The 20190-nt window shown below is 38.9% G+C and overlaps 1 protein-coding gene across 12 annotated transcripts in view; it reads left to right on the forward strand.

Annotated features, from left to right (window-relative positions):
• HECTD1 (HECT domain E3 ubiquitin protein ligase 1) overlaps positions 1-20190 on the forward strand; it is a 67113-nt gene that overhangs the window by 45135 nt on the left and 1788 nt on the right. For 6 of the 12 annotated variants that reach the window (XM_033144046.1, XM_033144035.1, XM_033144063.1 and 3 more), the window contains 16 exons: positions 200-1036; positions 3224-3445; positions 7186-7319; positions 9006-9162; positions 9663-9885; positions 11003-11057; positions 11300-11482; positions 11850-12060; positions 12153-12238; positions 13817-13944; positions 15115-15316; positions 15454-15591; positions 15706-16313; positions 16948-17026; positions 17141-17234; positions 18541-18691. In XM_033144046.1, coding sequence (XP_032999937.1) covers positions 200-1036; positions 3224-3445; positions 7186-7319; positions 9006-9162; positions 9663-9885; positions 11003-11057; positions 11300-11482; positions 11850-12060; positions 12153-12238; positions 13817-13944; positions 15115-15316; positions 15454-15591; positions 15706-16313; positions 16948-17026; positions 17141-17234; positions 18541-18691 — 3508 coding nt within the window. The remainder of the gene's footprint in view (positions 1-199; positions 1037-3223; positions 3446-7185; positions 7320-9005; positions 9163-9662; positions 9886-11002; positions 11058-11299; positions 11483-11849; positions 12061-12152; positions 12239-13816; positions 13945-15114; positions 15317-15453; positions 15592-15705; positions 16314-16947; positions 17027-17140; positions 17235-18540; positions 18692-20190) is intronic. The other 6 variants (XM_033144100.1, XM_033144134.1, XM_033144116.1 and 3 more) reach the window with 4 other exon arrangements.

Consider the following 20190-nt stretch of genomic DNA (forward strand, 5'->3'; position numbering starts at 1 on the left):
ATGTAGTACACCTACAATGATCACACTGCTTGAATTTCAAACCTTTCTATTATTTTGTTTGGCTTTAAAGCCCATTAAGTAATTTCTGTGACTCAAGATAGCGGCCCAATGAGAAGCTGATCCCGTATTGTGGAGCTACTGTCTTGACACGCTCCTGTCTGCTTTCTGCTGGGTCTCACAAACTCCTGTCCCTTTCTAGGCTGGATTGATGTCACCTGGGATGCTGGTGGCTCTAACTCTTACCGTATGGGCGCAGAAGGAAAATTTGACCTCAAGCTTGCCCCAGGGTACGACCCTGATTCAGCGGCATCACCCAAACCTGTTTCATCCACTGTTTCAGGCACAACGCAGTCATGGAGCAGCTTGGTGAAAAACAACTGTCCAGACAAGATGACTGCTGCTGCAGGCTCTTCAAGTAGAAAAGGAAGTAGCAGTTCTGTGTGTAGCGTGGCCAGTAGCAGCGACATCAGCTTGGGTTCGACAAAAATGGAGCGGAGATCTGAAAATGTAATGGAACAAAATATAGTTTCAGGCACTGACGTCCATGAGCCAATTGTTGTCCTTTCCTCTGCTGATGGCATGCCTCAGACTGAAGTAGGGTCAGCGTCCAGTGCAAGTACCAGCACCTTGACAGCGGATGTGGGAAATGAAAATGTTGAAAGAAAGCTAGGAACTGACAATTCAATCCGTGCAACTGGGGAGTCCAATGCTATATCCATGGGAATTGTTAGTGTGAGCTCTCCAGATGTTAGCTCGGTATCTGAGCTGACAAATAAAGAAGCTGCTTCTCAGAGACCCCTTAGTTCTTCAGCAAGTAACAGACTATCAGTGAGTTCACTTCTGGCTGCTGGGGCTCCAATGAGTTCCAGTGCAAGTGTTCCTAACCTATCCTCACGTGAAACCTCTAGTTTGGAGTCCTTCGTCCGGAGAGTGGCGAACATCGCTCGCACCAATGCCACTAACAACATGAATTTAAGCCGAAGTAGCAGTGATAACAACACTAATACTTTAGGAAGAAATGTCATGAGCACTGCAAGTAAGTAAAAATAAATACCTGTCAACTTATGCTATACCTGTGAAATGAGAAGAAAGGGGCTTGGCATTCTTGACATAATGGTAGCTTTGAAGAGTCATCTGGGGTTGTATAATAGCCATATTGCCCCCAATTTTGTATTGTCTTGGAAAACTGCTCTTGCTGCAGTAATTAAAGAATTGTGCAGCAGAATTTACTTACTCCATTTACTTAATGTTTGGTTTCAGGGGGAATTAAAGTAAATATCATTGCTAAGAAGAAATCTATGTGCCACAACATCATAGCTAAGTCTATTCTGGTATTTAAAGCGCTGAAATCCTTTGGATAGATCAGAAGAGCACTAACTAGTTTCTTAATTCTAATCTATCAGTGATGTTCCTAGAAATAAATGCATGTCTCATAGAAATTTGCTTAGAATGTTGTACTTGAATCTGAATTAATTTGGAAACTATGGTGCTTATATTCTCACTCTTCAAAATACTGAAATATCTTTCATTGCCATCTGAAATAGGTAAAAAGCTTAGGGAAAAGTGTTGTCTTAAAATTGCTCATACTTTTCTAAACAAATGAGTGTTACAAATACAGGAGGTTTATATGTGCTGCCTTTTATTTTTGTTTCTACGTTTTACTGCAGTTTCTTACTACAAGGGTAAAATGTTAAGAATGTAGACAAAGGGCTTCTTTAGATAGACTAAGGTGATACTGCTGATTTAATTGTACATTGAAAGAATAAGAAAAGTTATTTCTCTATTTTGTCAACTGTGGTCCACGCTTGGCAGAGGGTTGAGCCATGGAAGTGCAGCCATTCTAGTCTTTTTTTAATGTAGTGAGCAGTACCTGATATGAAAAGGGAAAAGAATAGCCAACTAGCATGTGCATTGGAAACTGAACTGCTGCCCCTATTACTTGAACATTGTGGGAACTGCTGTTCACCTTTCCTTTTCTTTGGAAATGTTATTCTTTGCACTTTAGAGAATGTTGTAAAAATCCATTTCTCAAGTTTTTATATTTAAAAAATGAGTTGAAACATGACCGTGAAAACTTATTTGAACTAAGACGAGTTTAGTAAAACATACCGGTAGTTTTATTCTGTATAATTATTTTACCGTGCTTAATTTTTCCACCCCATATTATCGATGATAAGCACTAATAAAATGGATTAACTCACTAGAGTCAGTAGTGAGATGGTCCAAATGCAAACCCAAACCATGTTTGTTGTGATGCTTGAACTTAAACTATATGGCAAATCGTGATTTTCAAGTGGCACCAAGAAAGAACTTGAAACCACAATTTGATTTTAGTTTGCAAACACAATTTTAGCAAACTGTGGTTTGGGATGTATATATGCACTTGCAAGGCATAATTTGAGATGTTTGTTCTTCCTTTAAGAGAGCATTCTGGGATTCTCAGGAAAGAGGGAGAAACCACACAAACACAGTTTGCCTGCACACCTGGAACCCAAAACAGATAAATAAAATTAGATGATTCTTGGTTTATTTTATATTAGTTAAATTACTACCAATGCTTTTGAAAATGTGAGACTATATCTTGGATTGACCTATTTACAGCAACTATTCAAGACAATCCTGTTTAAAAGTTCAAATTTATTTCTTCATGGAAATAATAAAAAAAAAGATTATTGTTCCTATTGAAAGCATTCCGGTCCTCCGCTCCTCTTCCAAGAGGAATTTATTAATGCAATTGTTCTGCTAATCTGCTCAGAATGGGAAAGGGCTCTCCAAAAGCAGTGCTGAACTCACTCTTTTATCTCTGTAGAACCAACATATGTGTTCAGTATTCTCCAAAGGGCACTAGGACCACTCCTTAGTGGGTGATATGTTCCTCTTATTGCTTTAGGCACAAATTCCATCACTCTAATAGAATCTCTGTTTGACTCTTCTCTTGGAGTGACAGTTTTTCCTGCCTAGATTGAAGCAGCATTACATTCACTTAGCTCTTATCATAGTACTTGTTCAAAACTAGAATGTGGGCTACTTCAACACAAGCAGATTTCTGTTTTGGTCTTTTGTTTTACTTGAAGCCCTTTCTTCCATTGGCCTGTAATTATGCACTGATGAATAAGATAGACTTGGTGACTATTTAAATTATTAAAGCACATTGAAGCACTCATGAATGCAAACTGTTCTACTCTGGATCATTTATTTTATCTTACCATATCTTTATCTATAGCTTCTCCTCTAATGGGTGCCCAAAGTTTTCCTAATCTGACTACAACTGGTACCACATCAACAGTGACCATGTCTACATCCAGTGTTACTAGCAGCAGCAATGTAGCCACAGCAACTACAGTTTTATCTGTTGGTCAGTCACTTAGTAACACTCTAACTACTAGCCTAACATCAACATCTAGTGAGAGCGATACAGGTCAGGAAGCAGAATATTCTTTATATGGTAAGTTTCATTTTTAAATGAACATAAGCAGATTTCCCATTAATAATTTTCTGTTTTCACCTTTACTTTTGTTATGGGTTTCTCACTTAGTTATTTCATTACTAAAGCATATGAAATAACGGAGCTGTTTACCCTGTTACTAGATACATAAAGGGTTCCCCAGCAAAGGCTTTTACTCCCAATGTTATCTTTTCTATAAACATCAACTCTTCACAATCATCTACATTCTTTGTATTTATGATATTTTTATATAGCATTTCAGTATAAAGGTATTTAAAATGTAGGATAATTGATTTGAATGTCTTAGCCTATTAAAACTTCTAAAAATTCAGAAATCCAGATATATATGTATTATATCACTGTTATGTCTAGTCTTTCAGTATGGTGTGCTGCAGTTATTGATTCTGTGAAGTAAGTTCACATTGAAAACAGTGGCTTAGATCCAAATTTGTGTGAGCAGAATTCTACTTGTGCAATGAGACTTTCCCCCCTTCCATTTGAAACACCTGCTCACCTCTTCCCACCCTAAAAGTGACTTCTGGGGTTTGGTGGACCATCCAGAATTGGGTGGGAACAGGGGTGCCAACTTGAATAAAATATTTGGGGTCCCCAGGTATGCCCCATCCTACATAATTGATCACAATACGTGATGCATGCATACCATTTTAATGGCAATGTCCACCAACTTTGTGTTTGGCCTCCTCAAATATGTTATTTGGGGGGGGGAGCTTGGCCTCTAGGAGTTGCCTCCCATAGGTGGAATATTCTGGTAGAACAGTACATTTTGGATCAAAGTTCACATGTATGAATTTAGAACCATTGTGAGTCAAAATTCTAAGTTGAAAGGCATTGACAGTTAATAATACTTCACATCTCCACAGCACATTCACTGTTTCATTTGCATTAGCCTGGTCTCTTGTCACAGGCAAAATCTCCAGTCAGCTGTACTGGTGTACTGATCCATTATCACAAAGACAACTGTGAAATGGCAAACCATAATTCAGTGGCAGCTATCCATAGTTTGCCAGCTTCAACATGTCAGCAAACTCTAGGAAAATCCTATAAATAGAAGAGGAAGCATGTGTCAGGAAAGAAGAGAGCACACAAGCCTACAGACGTTCCCTCTGCTAACCTGGAAGCGCAACCCGGCGTATGTGCGATTTGCGCATGCGCAGAGCATTTTTGGGGGGTTTTGGGGGTGGTTTTTTTTTTTTTTTTGGTCTGTGCATTTTTTTTGGTCTGTTCGGGTTACATCCTTTTCGGGTTACGCACTGTAACCCGGAACGGATTAAGTACATAGCCCGGGGTACCACTGTAGAAGCTTAACTGCATTATTTTCACACAGAGGTCATTTCAAGTAGCTTTCCATGTGGGGGGAAATGCAGGATGATGTCTTAGTAGCAGAAACTCCTGGAATTGCTAATGCTTATTCCCAAAGAGAGATTGGGAGTTTGGTCAAATGAGTTCTGTTAGGCTCCTTGGTGTATTTCTTGCAGTAAGCACAAAGATCAACATATTCTTCTCCTAAGACACTCAAGCAACAGTCAGAGCTATTGGATGTCAGAACTTTCCTGCCATGGCTGTAGCAGTTCTTTAAAATAATCAGTTGCATCATATATGTGCAGGAAAAGTGTGAATAGTAATGTGTCTTTCAGACATAGTGGAGATTTGAAGGCCCGGATTCTGGGAGGGGCAGAATTATAGCATTAAAAATAAAGAGCTTATTGAGGCCGTGACTGCAAAAAAAGTTACATGAGCTTCTGCTTTCATGGCAGTAGGAAGAGAAGTTAGTGGGAAGATTGCCATTCATACATTTAGAGTGCACACACAAAAATGCAATGTTCTAGGAGATGGAATGGTAGGATGGGATCACCTAATCTGCTACACTAACTAGAGGTCTAGGAAGTTCCTAGCTGTTATTTGTACTCGGATAGTAACAAGTTGTGTGACTGCACAGATGACCGCTGGATCATTGGTTGAAGGAAAAGCTCTGCAGAGAGGGTGCTAGTTTTCTCCCTTTTCCTGTTTAGTACTTAGGGGTGACTGCACACAAAATGAAAGTGGTAAGATCCCCAACAAAAGGCTTTATTGCTGTAGAATAAATGTAAGAGTCCTCAAAGGGTTTACCGCATATTGGCGTGGATACATTCCATTTGAGTTAGGAGCTGAAAAGGAAGTTCTCAGGGAAGTGTTGGGGACAAAAGGGAATGGTAGAATTAAGGGATAGATTATATCAAGCTCTTGGGGGAATGAACCTAGACAGTGCTTTGTTTAAATCATCCTTTCAGAGTAAAGACCGATTCAAGAAATTATGTGGGCCTTTGAAAATTAGAATTTAGAATTAGAATTATTAGTCTGGAAGTGGCACCTGTTGAATTCCTAGACTGCAGTATGAAGCAGAATTTAAAAGTTATAAGCACCTCTCAAATATATTCATGATATCTGTTAAAGATGCTTTTATGTTGATGTTCTAATGCCATAAACTTTAGAAAGTTGTCTTACAATTTGCTTTGAATGCTAGTTGCCATATTTGAGGTATAAGTGATCATCAGGATAGCAGTTTGTCTTTTTTATCCCCGAGTTGTTTTTGCCACATTAGTTTTGCATTATGAATATATTGTTAAAATCCCCATAGAGCATGGAGAGTGAACATGGTTATTAGGGAGTAAGAAGCCAGTGTCCCAGGTTCAGATGTCATGGGCGGCCAAGCTTAATGACGACTTTCTGGTTGGTTAGTCCCATTTGCAGGTTCTCATGAGCCTGTAATATGTTTTTTAAGAAAGTTAAAGACCCATGAAATGCAAAAATGCCTCCTATAAAACCAGGAAATTATGCTGTATTGGGATTTAGACAGCTTCATATGTGACAAGCATCCCGTATCAACATAAATTGTATGTAAAAAAAAAGTGCATTTTCTAACTTTCCTAGAGTTAGGGTTTTTATATATGTACAATTCTGCCTGTATAGGAAACAAAGCACCATTTTCCAATTTCCTTCTTGCCTTGTTCCTACAATGTAGGCAGATTACATTGCTTTGTTTTTGATGGGACTGATAATTGCTTTCAAAGTGAAAAAACCCCATCCTTCCATGTCTGAAACTGTAGGTATTACATGTGTCATTACAGTTGTGGGTTCAGTGCTGTTAACAATGTACCTGCAGTTCTTTGGGTGCTCTGAATACAGAACAAGAAATGGAAACCTGTCTTTCATGAATGGTTGAAGGCCTGCTATGTACCAGCATTAGTAGCTGTCATTGTAGAACTTGGAATACTGCTATTTTAGAGGTGTTCCTGTGGTTTTCCTTTTTTCATGGTTTGACACATTGCTCCATGAATGAAAGTGGTTTATGAGATAATTTGCTAATATTATAGGATGTTTTTGAAAATAAAAGGAAATAAGTTCTATGAAACACGTATTGCAACTACATATAGTAGCAAAATTATTGGCTTACTATCCATTTCCACTAATGGTTTGTGCTTACAAATGGGATCAGTTTGTCTGAGTATCTTACCTTATTCCAAATAGTTTCCCATTCCTTTTCAGGTTGTTTTCTGAAATGCTTTTCCCTTTTGTCAAAATTCCTTAAATAGGTTTCTGCTCTACTGTCTTGAGCCTCTTTTTTCCTGTTCCTGCTTTGAATTTATAAAACAAAATCCTTACAGCCTTTTTTTAAAAAAAACAAACAAACAAACAACAAGCAACTGAGTTCTAAGTGTGTGGTTTGTGTGTGTTCTGTGTAGATTTTCTTGATAGCTGTCGGGCCAGCACTCTGTTGGCGGAGTTAGATGATGATGAAGATCTACCTGAGCCAGATGAAGAGGATGACGAAAATGAAGATGACAATCAGGAAGATCAAGAGTATGAAGAAGTTATGGTACAGTGCCTATCTATTTTTACAATATTGTCTGATCTGCAGTTATTTGGGGAGCATATCAAAAAACCTTCTACTCTCCCGAACTTGTAGTATAGTATAGGTTGTTCATTGTGGACCACTTTTGTCAATTTAGAGAACTTGTCCATTTTTAAAGCATCAGCAGCAGCTTGTTGTCATTTCAGTGGCTTATTACTAAAGTTCTAACTTGTTTACAGATCAATTTATAACAGTCCTCATATTATTCGTTCAGTGGAACGCCAAAAGAAACCCCTAAATTTACAGATTATGTAAATAGATTATACTACAATAAATGTCCAGTTTGGTACTTTCCCTCCCCCATTCCATTATATCAGTGTCAAATTATCCGAGGTGAAGTCTTACAGAATATGGCCTTGGATATGGCGTATGGGCTGCAAACAGTCTTGCGTAGCCGTATGCTTACATGTAGGGATTTGGGGGATTAAAAATGAGGTGCTGCTACTTGTATTTTGATAATTTTTCTATGGGTGCCACTACAAAGTGGCTGCCAAGCACAGCCTTAAAGGAGGTGCTGGTACTTCATACTGGTGAGTACCGCCACAACCACAAAAATACTGTGTATATGTGATCTGCATCAGAAATCTGAATTGTAGATGCCAGATTAACTTGAGTCTTGATTCTGCTTGAAAAGAATCTAGGGTGAGAATTCACATAATTACCTCTGTAAATTTGGCTAAACAAGTGACAGCTATGTTTATGTATTTTAAGTAAGTTGAACAGGATAGCAATTGATGCTTTAAGTTTTTGAAAGTGTAGGTGAGAATCTGGAGTGTACAGCAAGTTCAGTTTGTTTACTTATACTTAGCTATTCTCATGGCTTACCCAACTTAAATAACCGTCTCTGAATACAGTTCAGAAACTTCAGCTGGTGCCGAATTTGGCTGCCAGGTTGCTCACCCAGGCAAGATGGTTTGAGCATATTACACCGATCCTGCCCCAACTGCACTGGCTCGTTCCAAGCCAAATTCAGAGTGTTGGTTTTGACCTATAAAGCCTTAAAGTTGTTAGTTGAATCTTATGTTTTAATGTGTTTATATTTTGATGTTAGCCGCCCTGAGCCCGGTTATGGCTGGGGAGGGTGGGATATAAATAAAATTTATTATTATTATTGTTATTAGCCTCAGGACAGCAATACCTCAGTGACTGCCTCTCCTCATATGGACTGACCTGAACCTCCAGTCATCATCTGAGGCCCTCTTAGTTTGCCCCCTCCACAAGAGACCCAAAGGCAGCAACACAAGAGTGGGCCTTTTGTGTAGTGACTCCCCATTTGTGGAATGCTCTCCCCAGGGAGGCTTGGCTGGTGGCTTCCTTACATATGTTTAGGTGCCAGGCGAAAATGTTTCTCTTAAGCCAGCCCTTTGACTGATTGAACATTCTATGGCCTTTTAAATGTGTTTGTGGGAGGAGGGGTTATTGGTTTGTTCTTCTTTCATTATGTATTTTGAGTTCTCATTTTGTGTTTTCATCTTGTGAACTGCCCTTTGATCTTCAGGTGAAGGGCAGTGTACAAATTTAATTAATTAATTAGTAATTAACAACAACAGCAGCAATAGATAGTTTTTGTACTTGTCCATCCCGTGTGGGTTTAAAAAATATATGAAAATAACCTTTTTTGTTTGTTTCGCAATTTTTGTTACATAACAGGAAGAAGAAGAGTATGAAACAAAAGGAGGACGTAGAAGAACATGGGATGATGATTATGTTTTGAAACGTCAGTTTTCTGCTTTAGTACCTGCATTTGATCCTAGACCTGGCCGTACTAATGTTCAACAGACAACTGATCTTGAAATCCCTCCCCCAGGTATATCCATGAGCTGTTTGAAAAACCATGCACAAAGTATAAATATATATTATACACATACAAGCACACCAGCATGTCAGAGAACCTAAGAGAAGAACAAGATTGGAGGAGGAGAGACACAACTAGGTTGGGGGAGGACATGTTAAGATACCTACCACCTTCCCAAACTTTCTCCCTTCACAAATCTAGGTTGTAGTGGGGAAGGGACACACTGTTTTCACAGGGAAGAAGCTGGTGAGAATGAGATGCTGAATGGAGAAAGGAGTTGGGGTCTGAAGCAAGTGAGATTTGAATGAGTGAGTCAGGTACCATATAAGGGTAACAGGGTAAAGCTGGAATACGCCCCCCCCCCTTGTGAAATTTCAAATGCCTTTACTTTGAATTTATTTTCAGGTCTAGGTAAGAATTATGATATCATGAAATATATGTGAGATGTTGAAAGCTGTTGCAGACTTAAAAAAAACTATTACTCATCTTTACTGATTCATTACTGATTATAGGAACACCCCATTTGGAACTACTGGAAGAAGTTGAGTGCACACCATCTCCCCGTTTAGCACTTACCTTGAAAGTTACAGGCCTTGGTACATCTCGTGAGGTTGAGCTGCCCCTAACAAATTTTCGATCAACTATCTTTTACTATGTCCAAAAATTGCTACAACTTTCCTGCAATGGCAACGTGAAATCTGATAAGCTTAGACGAATTTGGGAGCCAACATACACGTAAGACATTTTAAATCTGATGCTGTATCTAAAACAGTTTAAGGCTGCATTTTTTGCAGTGTGTATTTACAATATCAAAAACTGCTGGCATGTCATCTCTTATCTTGTAGGTGATGGTTGTGCGGCAGTAGTGTTTGAATAGTGGTAGTCTTATGTAAACATTGTCATCATTTCTTTTTCCCTGCCTTAACATTTCAATTAAAAAAAATTAAATTAAAAAATTGTTCAGTAGCACCTTAGAGACCAACTAAGTTTGTTCTGGGTATAAGCTTTCGTGTGCATGCACACTTCTACAGATACACTAAAACAGAAGTCACCAGACTAGTGGGAGGGTGGGTTGGGGTTTTTCTCAGAAGGGTAGTAGGAGATGGGTGATTGACTCAATGGGTATGGTAAACTTGTTGACGACTGTTAACGATTGCAATTGGTCCTACAGGAAAAAGCAAGGGATAGTATGCTGATGACCAAAAATAGCTTTAGTGTGTGTAATGAGACAAGAATCCAATATCTCTATTCAGACCAGGTCTCTCCATAATCTGAGAAAAAGCCTACCCCACCCTCCCACTATATATAAGGGTCGGGTGACTTCTCGTTTCAGTGTATCTGAAGAATTTATTTTTTTTATTTATTTTGACTGCGTCACACCAACACTGTTACCAACCTGAATCTTAACATTTCAATGTTACGGTTCTTACATTGTTTTTGAAATTGTAACAAATATGTGTTGATGAAAGAATTCTTACCATAAAGAGTGCACTTGCTACATCAAAATGAATAGTTGTGCTTCCAGCTGGCCTGTAATTCAAAATGTATTCATGGTTTTTATAGTTTAAAGAATTTAAAAACAAAATTCAAGAGCTTTTGCGCCAGCAGTTGAATTCTTGGAATGCTTTCTATCAGCTGCTTTGCCAGTCTAGTATTAAGAAGCATCATTGGTTGACTCTCACCAATGCTACTCTTGTGTGGCAAGCAGCAAAGCATTCAGAATTACTTTAGTATGCAGAGTGTAAGCAGAAGACAATTTAGATTATATTGCAAGATTCATACTGATTTGGAAATAGTGCATTCTGTTGTGGAAAGCCAGTCCATAAATAACTCTAAATCTTTTCATGTTTAGAATTGTATACAGAGAAATGAAGGATTCTGATAAAGAGAAAGAAAGTGGGAAAATGGTGAGATAAATCTTAACTTTTCGATACTTATATGGCTGTCAACAGATTTTTGTGCAGTTTGTGCACTTTAAAAAAAAGCAGCAGCTTTTTTTAAAAAGCTACACTAACTGATTTCTGTTGTATGGAAGATATGTTAAAGAATGTTTGTAAATGCATGTTCCTAAAGAAATGTGTGTAGTGCATGTGAAATGTTTCAAACTTTACAACCAGGAAATACCAACATTTGGTGGTTCCTGTTGTAGGGTTGCTGGTCAATAGAGCATGTGGAACAGTACCTTGGCACTGATGAATTACCAAAGAATGACTTGATAACCTACCTGCAGAAGAATGCGGATTCAGCCTTTCTGCGCCACTGGAAATTAACCGGCACTAATAAAAGCATTAGGAAAAACAGAAATTGTTCCCAGCTCATAGCTGCATACAAGGTATATGTCTGCATCTAAAAGTATTGATTTGGGGAATGTCTATGCTTTATTTTGCATCGTGTTATGAGTCCTGACAGAGGGACTTGATGTGTGACTAATGCAATTTACTCTGGTTAAATACGTTTACGTGCGACCCTCATGTTTAACTTTTACCAGCTCCAGTGTTTTGTATGCTTTTGAATAGACACAGTATATTATTATTATTATTATTATTATTATTAATATAGTGCCTAACAACAGCTAAAGGCTCAGTATTTGCATCATGCAAACCATGTTTACACTTTCTCTCTCAAAGTTCTAAATGATTACATCGCAATTCTAACCTTTACTATGTATTTATTTTCCTTCTATTCATTTATTTACACAGGATTTTTGTGAACATGGATCAAAGTCCAGTTTGAGCCAGGGAGCTATTTCCACACTTCAGAACTCAGACATTCTTAGTTCCATAAAAGAACAGCCTCAAGCCAAAGCTGGTAGTGGACAGAATTCCTGTGGAGTAGAAGATGTTCTACAGTTGCTCCGTATTTTGTATATTGTTGCAAGTGACCCTTATTCCACTCGAAATTCCCAAGAAGGTAAGTAGGATGTAATACATGTCCCCCTAAAAGCTTCCACAAAGGAAACATATTATTAGTACATTATTATTCATTTCTATTAATAATTTCAGAAGGAGATGAACAGCTTCAGTTTAATTTCCCACCAGATGAATTCACAAGCAAAAAAATCACTACAAAAATTCTTCAACAGATTGAGGTAATTTTTATTATTGAGATTATTTTTGATGCATTTTAGTTTCATAGAAGTTGAAGTCTGAGATGTCATTGCTTCCTTTAAATAAGATGATAATTATTTGAGTGTGGGTTTTCTTCATTTGCTGGTTTTGTTTCATTATTTAGATGGCCCATCGTACTTGATACTGAAATTTGCCATGTGGTGGAAGGGAGCTTTGGCGAGGGATCCAAAGCTGAGTCAGTTGTACAGTTCAGTTAATTGCAGCCTTGATCTTGAAAACTGAACATAGATTGGTAGGATTTTACTGACATAAGTCATAAAAGAATTAGAATTTCCTTTAAATTGCACTGTTATAAAAGCATGAAGTCTAGTGTGGTTAATGGCTGCAGCATTGGACTGTGGGCACCAGATTCAAATTCTCACTCAACCATGAAGCTCACTGGGTGAACTTGGACAGTTTCTTCCTTTCAGACTAATCTATTTCGGGATTATTTTGCAGATAAAAATGGGGGTGAAATGTGGGTTATCCATAAGTTAGAACCCCTTGGAGGAAAGCTGGAAAACAAACAAACAAACAAATTTGCTGGAAAACAAACAAACAAACATTCAGTGATTAAAAATGACAGCTTACCATTTAAGAAAACCACCACTTTATTTAGTACTAGCAGGGAGTGACTGATGTCTTGGAATTTGAAAAAGCAGGATTTTTTTTTAAAAAAATGGATAGTGTAATTTGTGAAGTTTGGGACTGTGTGCCCAAGGCTGAGAGTAGGTTCTTGTCATCTGGGCAGTCCAGGACCTCCCTACACACTGCCTAGGCTTGCGCCCTGGGGAAGTAACTTCAGTTCTGCTAACGCAGCAGTTTAACTTCACCCCCAGAGGCACACTCCATTGTCTTTTGACACAGACAGATGCCAACAGCAACAGTGCCAAAAATCAGGCAGAGTCCTCTTTCAGATTGACATCTTTATTCAAACTGGCAGTTGGTACCCCAACATGAACAGCCGCTTCCACCTCCGAATCCTTTCTGCCGAGTTTGAAAACTTGAGTTTGAAGTCAGTGGTGTTTGGGCCCATCATGCCAAAGATCAGATCAGGCTTCCTCAAACTCTGCCTTCCAGATGTTTTGAGACTACAAATTCCCATCATCCCTAACCACTGGTCCTGCTAGCTAGGGATCATGGGAGTTGTAGGCAAAAAACAACTGGAGGGCCAAGTTTGAGGAAGCTTGGATCAGATTAAGTCACACCAAAGTCACATTTTGAATCTCCATCTTTATTCAGAATGGTGGGTGACAGCCCAGTGTCCACAAAAACTGCCACCCCCACCTTGGGAACCCTTGTGTCAAGTTGGGCGATGATATATTGAGACGTTTGAATGCATTTAGAACAAACCAACAAACCATTTTCTACAACATATAGTGGTAGATTTTTATTTAATTATGACCTTCCTATTTACCACAATTTTTTTTACAAAGTACAAAAACTAGTGGTATAAGGTGAGTGTGTAGGAAAATATGAATGCATAAATAGTTATTTATCCATCATACATTTTGTTCTTCAGACATTGCATTTTAAACAGTGGGTGTATTAAATTACAGGAGCCATTGGCACTAGCAAGCGGAGCTCTGCCAGACTGGTGTGAACAGATAACTAGCAAGTGCCCTTTCTTAATTCCATTCGAAACTCGACAGCTGTATTTCTCATGTACGGCATTTGGGGCATCAAGGTAAGAAACCTGACAAGCAAATTGCTTGTTTGCTGCAGTTTCAGAATATTGAATCTCTTTAATGTCAGTATTTGGAATATCAGTGTTTCCTTGTGAAGTACAAGAATTCTGTTATGATATGCATGCTGTTTGGTTTGAAAATGGCTAACACTGTGAAGGTGGGGCACTCTGGCCTTTATTTCTAGCTATAGTCAGAAAAGATAGTGTTGATGGGGTTTAGCTGGCATTTTTTTAGGAAGCAACTAGACTGCTATAAGAGGTGTTTTGGTTACAAATTTGCAAAATTTTCTATTATGGCCGTTAACAACAAAATCTAGCTTTTGTGTGAATTGGGAGAATGGAATAGGTCTAATTGTGAGAGGACGTTTAGTGCACATTCTGTTAAAAATAATTGATTCTTAGTTATTGGCCAGTGGGAATTCAGAATTCCAAGGATAACCTCATGATTGGTTAGAGGGTTTGACTGAAGTGAATTTAAGTGCAGGCATGTCACTGTTTGAGGGTCAGATGAATGAGAAGAGTCAATCAGTTGGCCAGAGCCTAGGAAGAGGGAGAAGATAATAAGAAAACACTGGTGTCAGAGGCTGAGGAAAGCTAGGCAGAGGGGAGAGAGACAGAGACAGAGACTGTCTTCAGAGGCAGTTCTCCAGCATAGCCTCTGGCAAAAATGATAGAAACTGACAAAAGAGATTGCAACAGTGTGTGGAGATGGAAGGGACAGAGCAGCAGCAGCAGCGTTGCAGTGGTAGCGCTGTTTGCTGGGATGGGGCAGGGTAAGGTGGTGTTGAGGTGGGGGTAGCTTGTGGCAGGTATGTGTGCCATCTGTGGGAGACAGGGAGCGCCATCCCATAGTTCTCCCAGTCTTGCTCCACCCTGTCCCATTGAACTCAGTGCTGTTGCAAGGATATCACTTATTTTATATTTATTTAAAATATTTCTTACCCATCCTTTACCCTAAGGTTGCAGGGTATTAACAATGATAAAATCTACAATATAAAAATTAGTAAACTTAAACCTAGTTATTTTATAAACTATATAATTTTTTAAAATAAAACAGCTCATTTTTTGAAAGCAAACATTGGCCTAAGGAAGGTCTCATTAAAAAGCTTTTCTGAGTCATGATGCTTATGAGTTTTAAAGCAACATATCTGCATTTTTTCCTGATATCAGAGCAATAGTGTGGCTGCAGAATCGACGTGAGGCCACTGTTGAGCGAACACGAACTACAGGCACAGTGCGAAGAGATGATCCAGGAGAATTCAGAGTTGGGCGCCTTAAACACGAAAGAGTAAAAGTTCCACGTGGTGAATCCTTGATGGAGTGGGCAGAAAATGTAATGCAGATTCATGCAGACAGAAAGTCAGTCCTAGAGGTGAAATATGTTCCTCTTAAAAAATAATACTTTACTGTGTCTCTCACTTATGTAGTGTTAAGTGAGCACAATTGTTTATTAGAAAAGATACATTCTGAAAGACTGTTAGTACTATTGTTGTGATCTCTGGTTTCCAGGTGGAGTTTTTGGGAGAAGAAGGAACAGGATTGGGACCCACCTTGGAGTTTTATGCACTGGTGGCAGCAGAATTCCAGAGGACAGAACTGGGAGCATGGCTCTGCGATGATGACTTTCCGGATGATGAATCGCGTCAGGTGTGTTTTGTCTTTGTAATCGATCAGTAGAGCTGATAAGATACATTCTGTTTGTGTATCTCTTGAAATACCTTAACACTTTCCTTTACTTTTTTTTCTTTTTTAAAAAAACAGGTGGATATAGGTGGTGGATTAAAACCTCCAGGATATTATGTACAGCGATCTTGTGGTCTGTTCACAGCACCATTTCCACAGGATAGTGATGAACTTGAAAGAATAACCAAACTTTTTCACTTTCTGGGTATTTTCTTAGCCAAATGCATCCAAGACAACAGACTGGTGGACTTGCCTATTTCTAAGCCTTTCTTTAGACTCATGTGCATGGGAGACATTAAAAGCAATATGAGTAAATTGATTTATGAGTCGCGGGGTGACAGAGACTTGCACTGCACAGAAAGTCAGTCAGAGGCGTCTACGGAAGAGGGGCATGATTCTCTCTCAGTAGGAAGCTTTGAAGAAGATTCCAAATCAGAATTTATCCTTGATCCACCAAAGCCTAAACCCCCAGCTTGGTTTAATGGGATTTTAACGTGGGAAGATTTTGAATTGGTAAACCCTCACAGAGCAAGATTTTTAAAAGAAATTAAAGAACTTGCAATAAAGAGACGTCTAATATTAAGCAACAAAGGACTTTCAGAAGATGAGAAAAATACTAAATTGCAGGAACTTATGATGAAGAACCCATCAGGATCTGGACCTTCTCTTAGCATAGAAGATTTAGGGTAAGGTATTACACACACCCCTTTTGTTCATATATACATGTGGTCCACCTTATGGAGTAAGAAATTGACCTATGCATGTTTAGACATTTTGTTCCATACACTGAGAATTTATTTTTGAAGTGCTTTATCCATATAATTTCTACTGTGTTCTTGTTTGGAATTTTTAAATTTTGTGAGATAATTCCCACTTAAGAGCAAAGCAAAGTGCCTTGTACAAGCTCAGAATATTTCTCCATCTTTCTCAATACAGTGGTGCCCCGCTAGACGAAAATAATTCGTTCTGCGAAAATTTTCGTCTAGCGGGTTTTTCGTCTTGCAGAGCGGCAATGACAGCCGCGCTCCGCAAAACGAAAAAAAAAGACGAAAATTTTTCGTCTTGCGAGGCAGCCCCATAGACTTTTTCGTCTAGCGGGGCAGCCTTCCGCTAGACGAATGCCTTCGTCTAGCGAGGCATTCGTCTAGCGGGGCACCACTGTATTATGTAAAGTGATTGATGGCAGCATTTCAGAGTTTCAGACAGAATTCCCAACCCTTCCATTAAGTGCCAGGGATTGAATCTAGGCCCTCTTTCATGCAAAGCATGTCTTCAGCCACTATTGCTGTGTATCTACTAATTCCATCTCCTACCTTACAGGCTGAATTTCCAGTTTTGCCCTTCTTCCAGAGTATATGGCTTTACAGCAGTGGATCTTAAGCCTGGTGGTGAAGATGAGGTAGAGGGAAAATTCTTAATATGAGACTTAACTATTATTTGATTTCCCCAAAATTCTTCTGTGATTTGATGTAATGTAAACATTCTCTGTCCATTTACATCAATTTCATTACAGATGGTTACTATGGATAATGCAGAGGAGTACGTGGATCTGATGTTTGACTTCTGCATGCATTCTGGCATACAGAAACAGATGGATGCTTTTAGAGGTATGTAACTGACTGACTAGCATTTATGGACTGTTTAACCATTTAAAGGAAATATTTATCAATTAAATGAAATACAGACATCTTTGTGCCTCCTGATTAGGCCTGTGCAATATATCAATATACTGTTTAAAACCAATATTTAGAGAAAATCGTGATAACAAAAAATCATGATCATCCATCCATCCATCTATCCCATCTCTTAAAATATTGGAGGGAGGGAAGAACAGCAGTTGAACTTCCCAAAAGGAAGGCTCAGTCCACCAGAAGCCCTTTTCTTCCCTCCCTTCCCCAGATAGTTCTGGCAGCTGAGTAAGGCATTAGGGATAAATGTTTACTATATGTTTATTTGAAAATGTACACAGATGGGGGAAATTATAGGCAGAATAGATCCCGATTTTATGGAAGGAAAGATTAAAAGCTGCAATAAGATTCGCAGTGGATTAAAAACCTTATTAAACAGAAATACAAAGCTTTAGCATTACAGATACTGGGAGTCGGGGAATATCGCTACCTATTTGTAATTCTATCTGAATTTTGCTGTATTTATTTGAATTCTGGATCTAGGAACAGGCAATCAGTGGTGTTTCTAAGGCTGGACTAACAGTGGCACCTTGTTAATAAGTGGCAGTGATACAGGAGGGATTGGCAGTTTTTCTCTTCTGCCAGCCAGTCGGGGGGGGGGGGGGAGAGAAGATTGTGGCAACCAGCAGCAGGTAAAAGAAGGCAGGACATCAAGGAGGAAGAAGAGGGGAGTAGCTGGGGTGAGAGGCACCTGAACTGAGGGCTTCTCAAACCTGGCAGTGAATAAGCACTTTTCATGATATTGGTATCCCATTCTTTCTCTAAGGAGTTCAGGGCAGTATATGAATTTTATCTTTGCAAGAACAACATAAAGGAAATTAGGCTAAGAGATTGTGATTTATCCAAGGTCACACAGTACTAAGCTGAACAGTGTTTTTTACCCAGGTTTTCATGGTCCAGTCTTGCTTACTTATGGGGACCTATTTTTATCCTTTGTTTTCTTTTTTGTGGTGCTTGTTAGGACTGTTTTTGAGAGAGTTAATATAATGTTAGTTGTTCTTTATTTTACTAGAGGATGGTATGGTATTCTTCCTAGGAGCCAAGGTCCATTAAAATTAAAGGCTGTCAATTGTCACAAATGGGGTGGCTTAATTGTTACTTGAATGATCCATCTGTGTGGAGTAATGATATAGAAGTCGCTAGCAAGAGCAGATTGTCCTTTTTGCTAAGGAATTTCAAACATAATATGGTTCTTGGCTCATGCTTTTTTATTTTTTATTTCAAGATGGCTTCAACAGAGTCTTTCCAATGGAAAAGCTGAGTTCCTTCAGTCATGAAGAAGTGCAGATGATTCTTTGTGGAAATCAGTCACCGTCATGGGCAGCTGAAGATATAATCAACTACACAGAACCTAAACTTGGCTACACTCGAGACAGGTACATCACTGAGTGGCAATATATTTGCACTACTTTCAGGACTTGGCAACAAGGAATTGTGGGGTGTTGACACTGAAAATGTGTGGCAAGTGCAGAAAATTCAATCTAAATCCATTATAATTACACCTGGCAGCTTCTAGGAGCCTCTGGTAAGAGCTGAATGCAGGGTGGGGGACCAAAGGTGGACAGAGGTACTACCCGTCACTCCATACACTCCTCTGGATATGAGTGCATTGTTCATCAGTGGTGCCTCGCTTGAGCAGCTGCTATCCAAATGGGTGTGTACAGCTTTGCATATGCCACTGATCTCCCAGTGGGTGGCAGGCTTGCATACCCAGACACTTTCCCCACATTGGTGTTTATGGCTGGATAGTTATATTAAGCTGTCTCTGAATGCTTCATTATTCAGCTGGCTAGAACAAGCAAGGTTTCTTCTTCACATGTACCAGGTCTCCTCCATAAGGTGTGAAGGAGAAACATAGCAAGTGTAAAACACAAGATAAAGGGGAACTTTTGTCACTCCCTCACTATAGCAATTCATTTGGAGGTGCTGTTTAATAGGTTCCTGCTTTTAAAAATGTAATTTTAAAAAATGTATGAAAAGAAAACAGAAAATACTTTTAGAAAATCACATTAAATAGACTATTGTCAAACAACTTGGTTTGATCTGTTTGGTGCAGTAATAAAACAAAATCAGATTTTTATAGTTCACTGAACTGATGTCTACATGGGTACATTTCAATTGTGCAATCTGTCTTCCTTCTTTGGGGGGGGGCGGTGGGCAGGGGAAGGTAAATAAGATAAGGCTTAAAAGTACATGGTTGGTACTGCTCCACAATGTTCTGAGCATTGATCCACCTCAAGCAGAGTATTGCACAATGTGGATTGTCCTAAACAGACTTGAAACTAGATGCTTGTATGCTGTTTTCATGGTCTGTGTAGGTATTGAGGAGGAGACTGCTTTAAGACTGAACACACAATCAGTAAATAAACTTTCATGCCAGCAAAGAGGAAGACAGGGAAATGCTATGTTTACATACTAACATTGCCACGTAATATTTGGCAAATATTTCTTTAATAATAATCTCCCCCCCCCCCAAAAAAAAATACCTACAGACATATCTTTATCTTCAAATGCTAATTTTTGATAAGGTGATTTATTTAGGAATTTAATACTGGTATATTAAAAGACAAGCATTAAAAGCCATTTGGTTATGTCAACCATTTGACACTTGGTTCATTATGGAGCAGTGGAGCAGCAGTAATAAACCATGGCCTTTGGTCTAGCATTTGTTTCAGTCCAGACAAACCACTTTTGGCTTCATATCATAGTTGGTTTGGAGCAAAAACAAACCACAATTCCCAGTTTGGCTGTAATGCTGCTAAACCAGGTGCATGATTTGTTGCTTTTGCTAGGGGAAGAGTGAAGTGGGAACCACTTAAATATTAACTAGGGTGTACAGTGGTACCTTGGTTCCCAAACAGCTTAGTTGTCGAAC

Source organism: Lacerta agilis, chromosome 1 (genome assembly GCF_009819535.1).
Source record: "Lacerta agilis isolate rLacAgi1 chromosome 1, rLacAgi1.pri, whole genome shotgun sequence".
NCBI classification, from domain to species: domain Eukaryota; kingdom Metazoa; phylum Chordata; class Lepidosauria; order Squamata; family Lacertidae; genus Lacerta; species Lacerta agilis.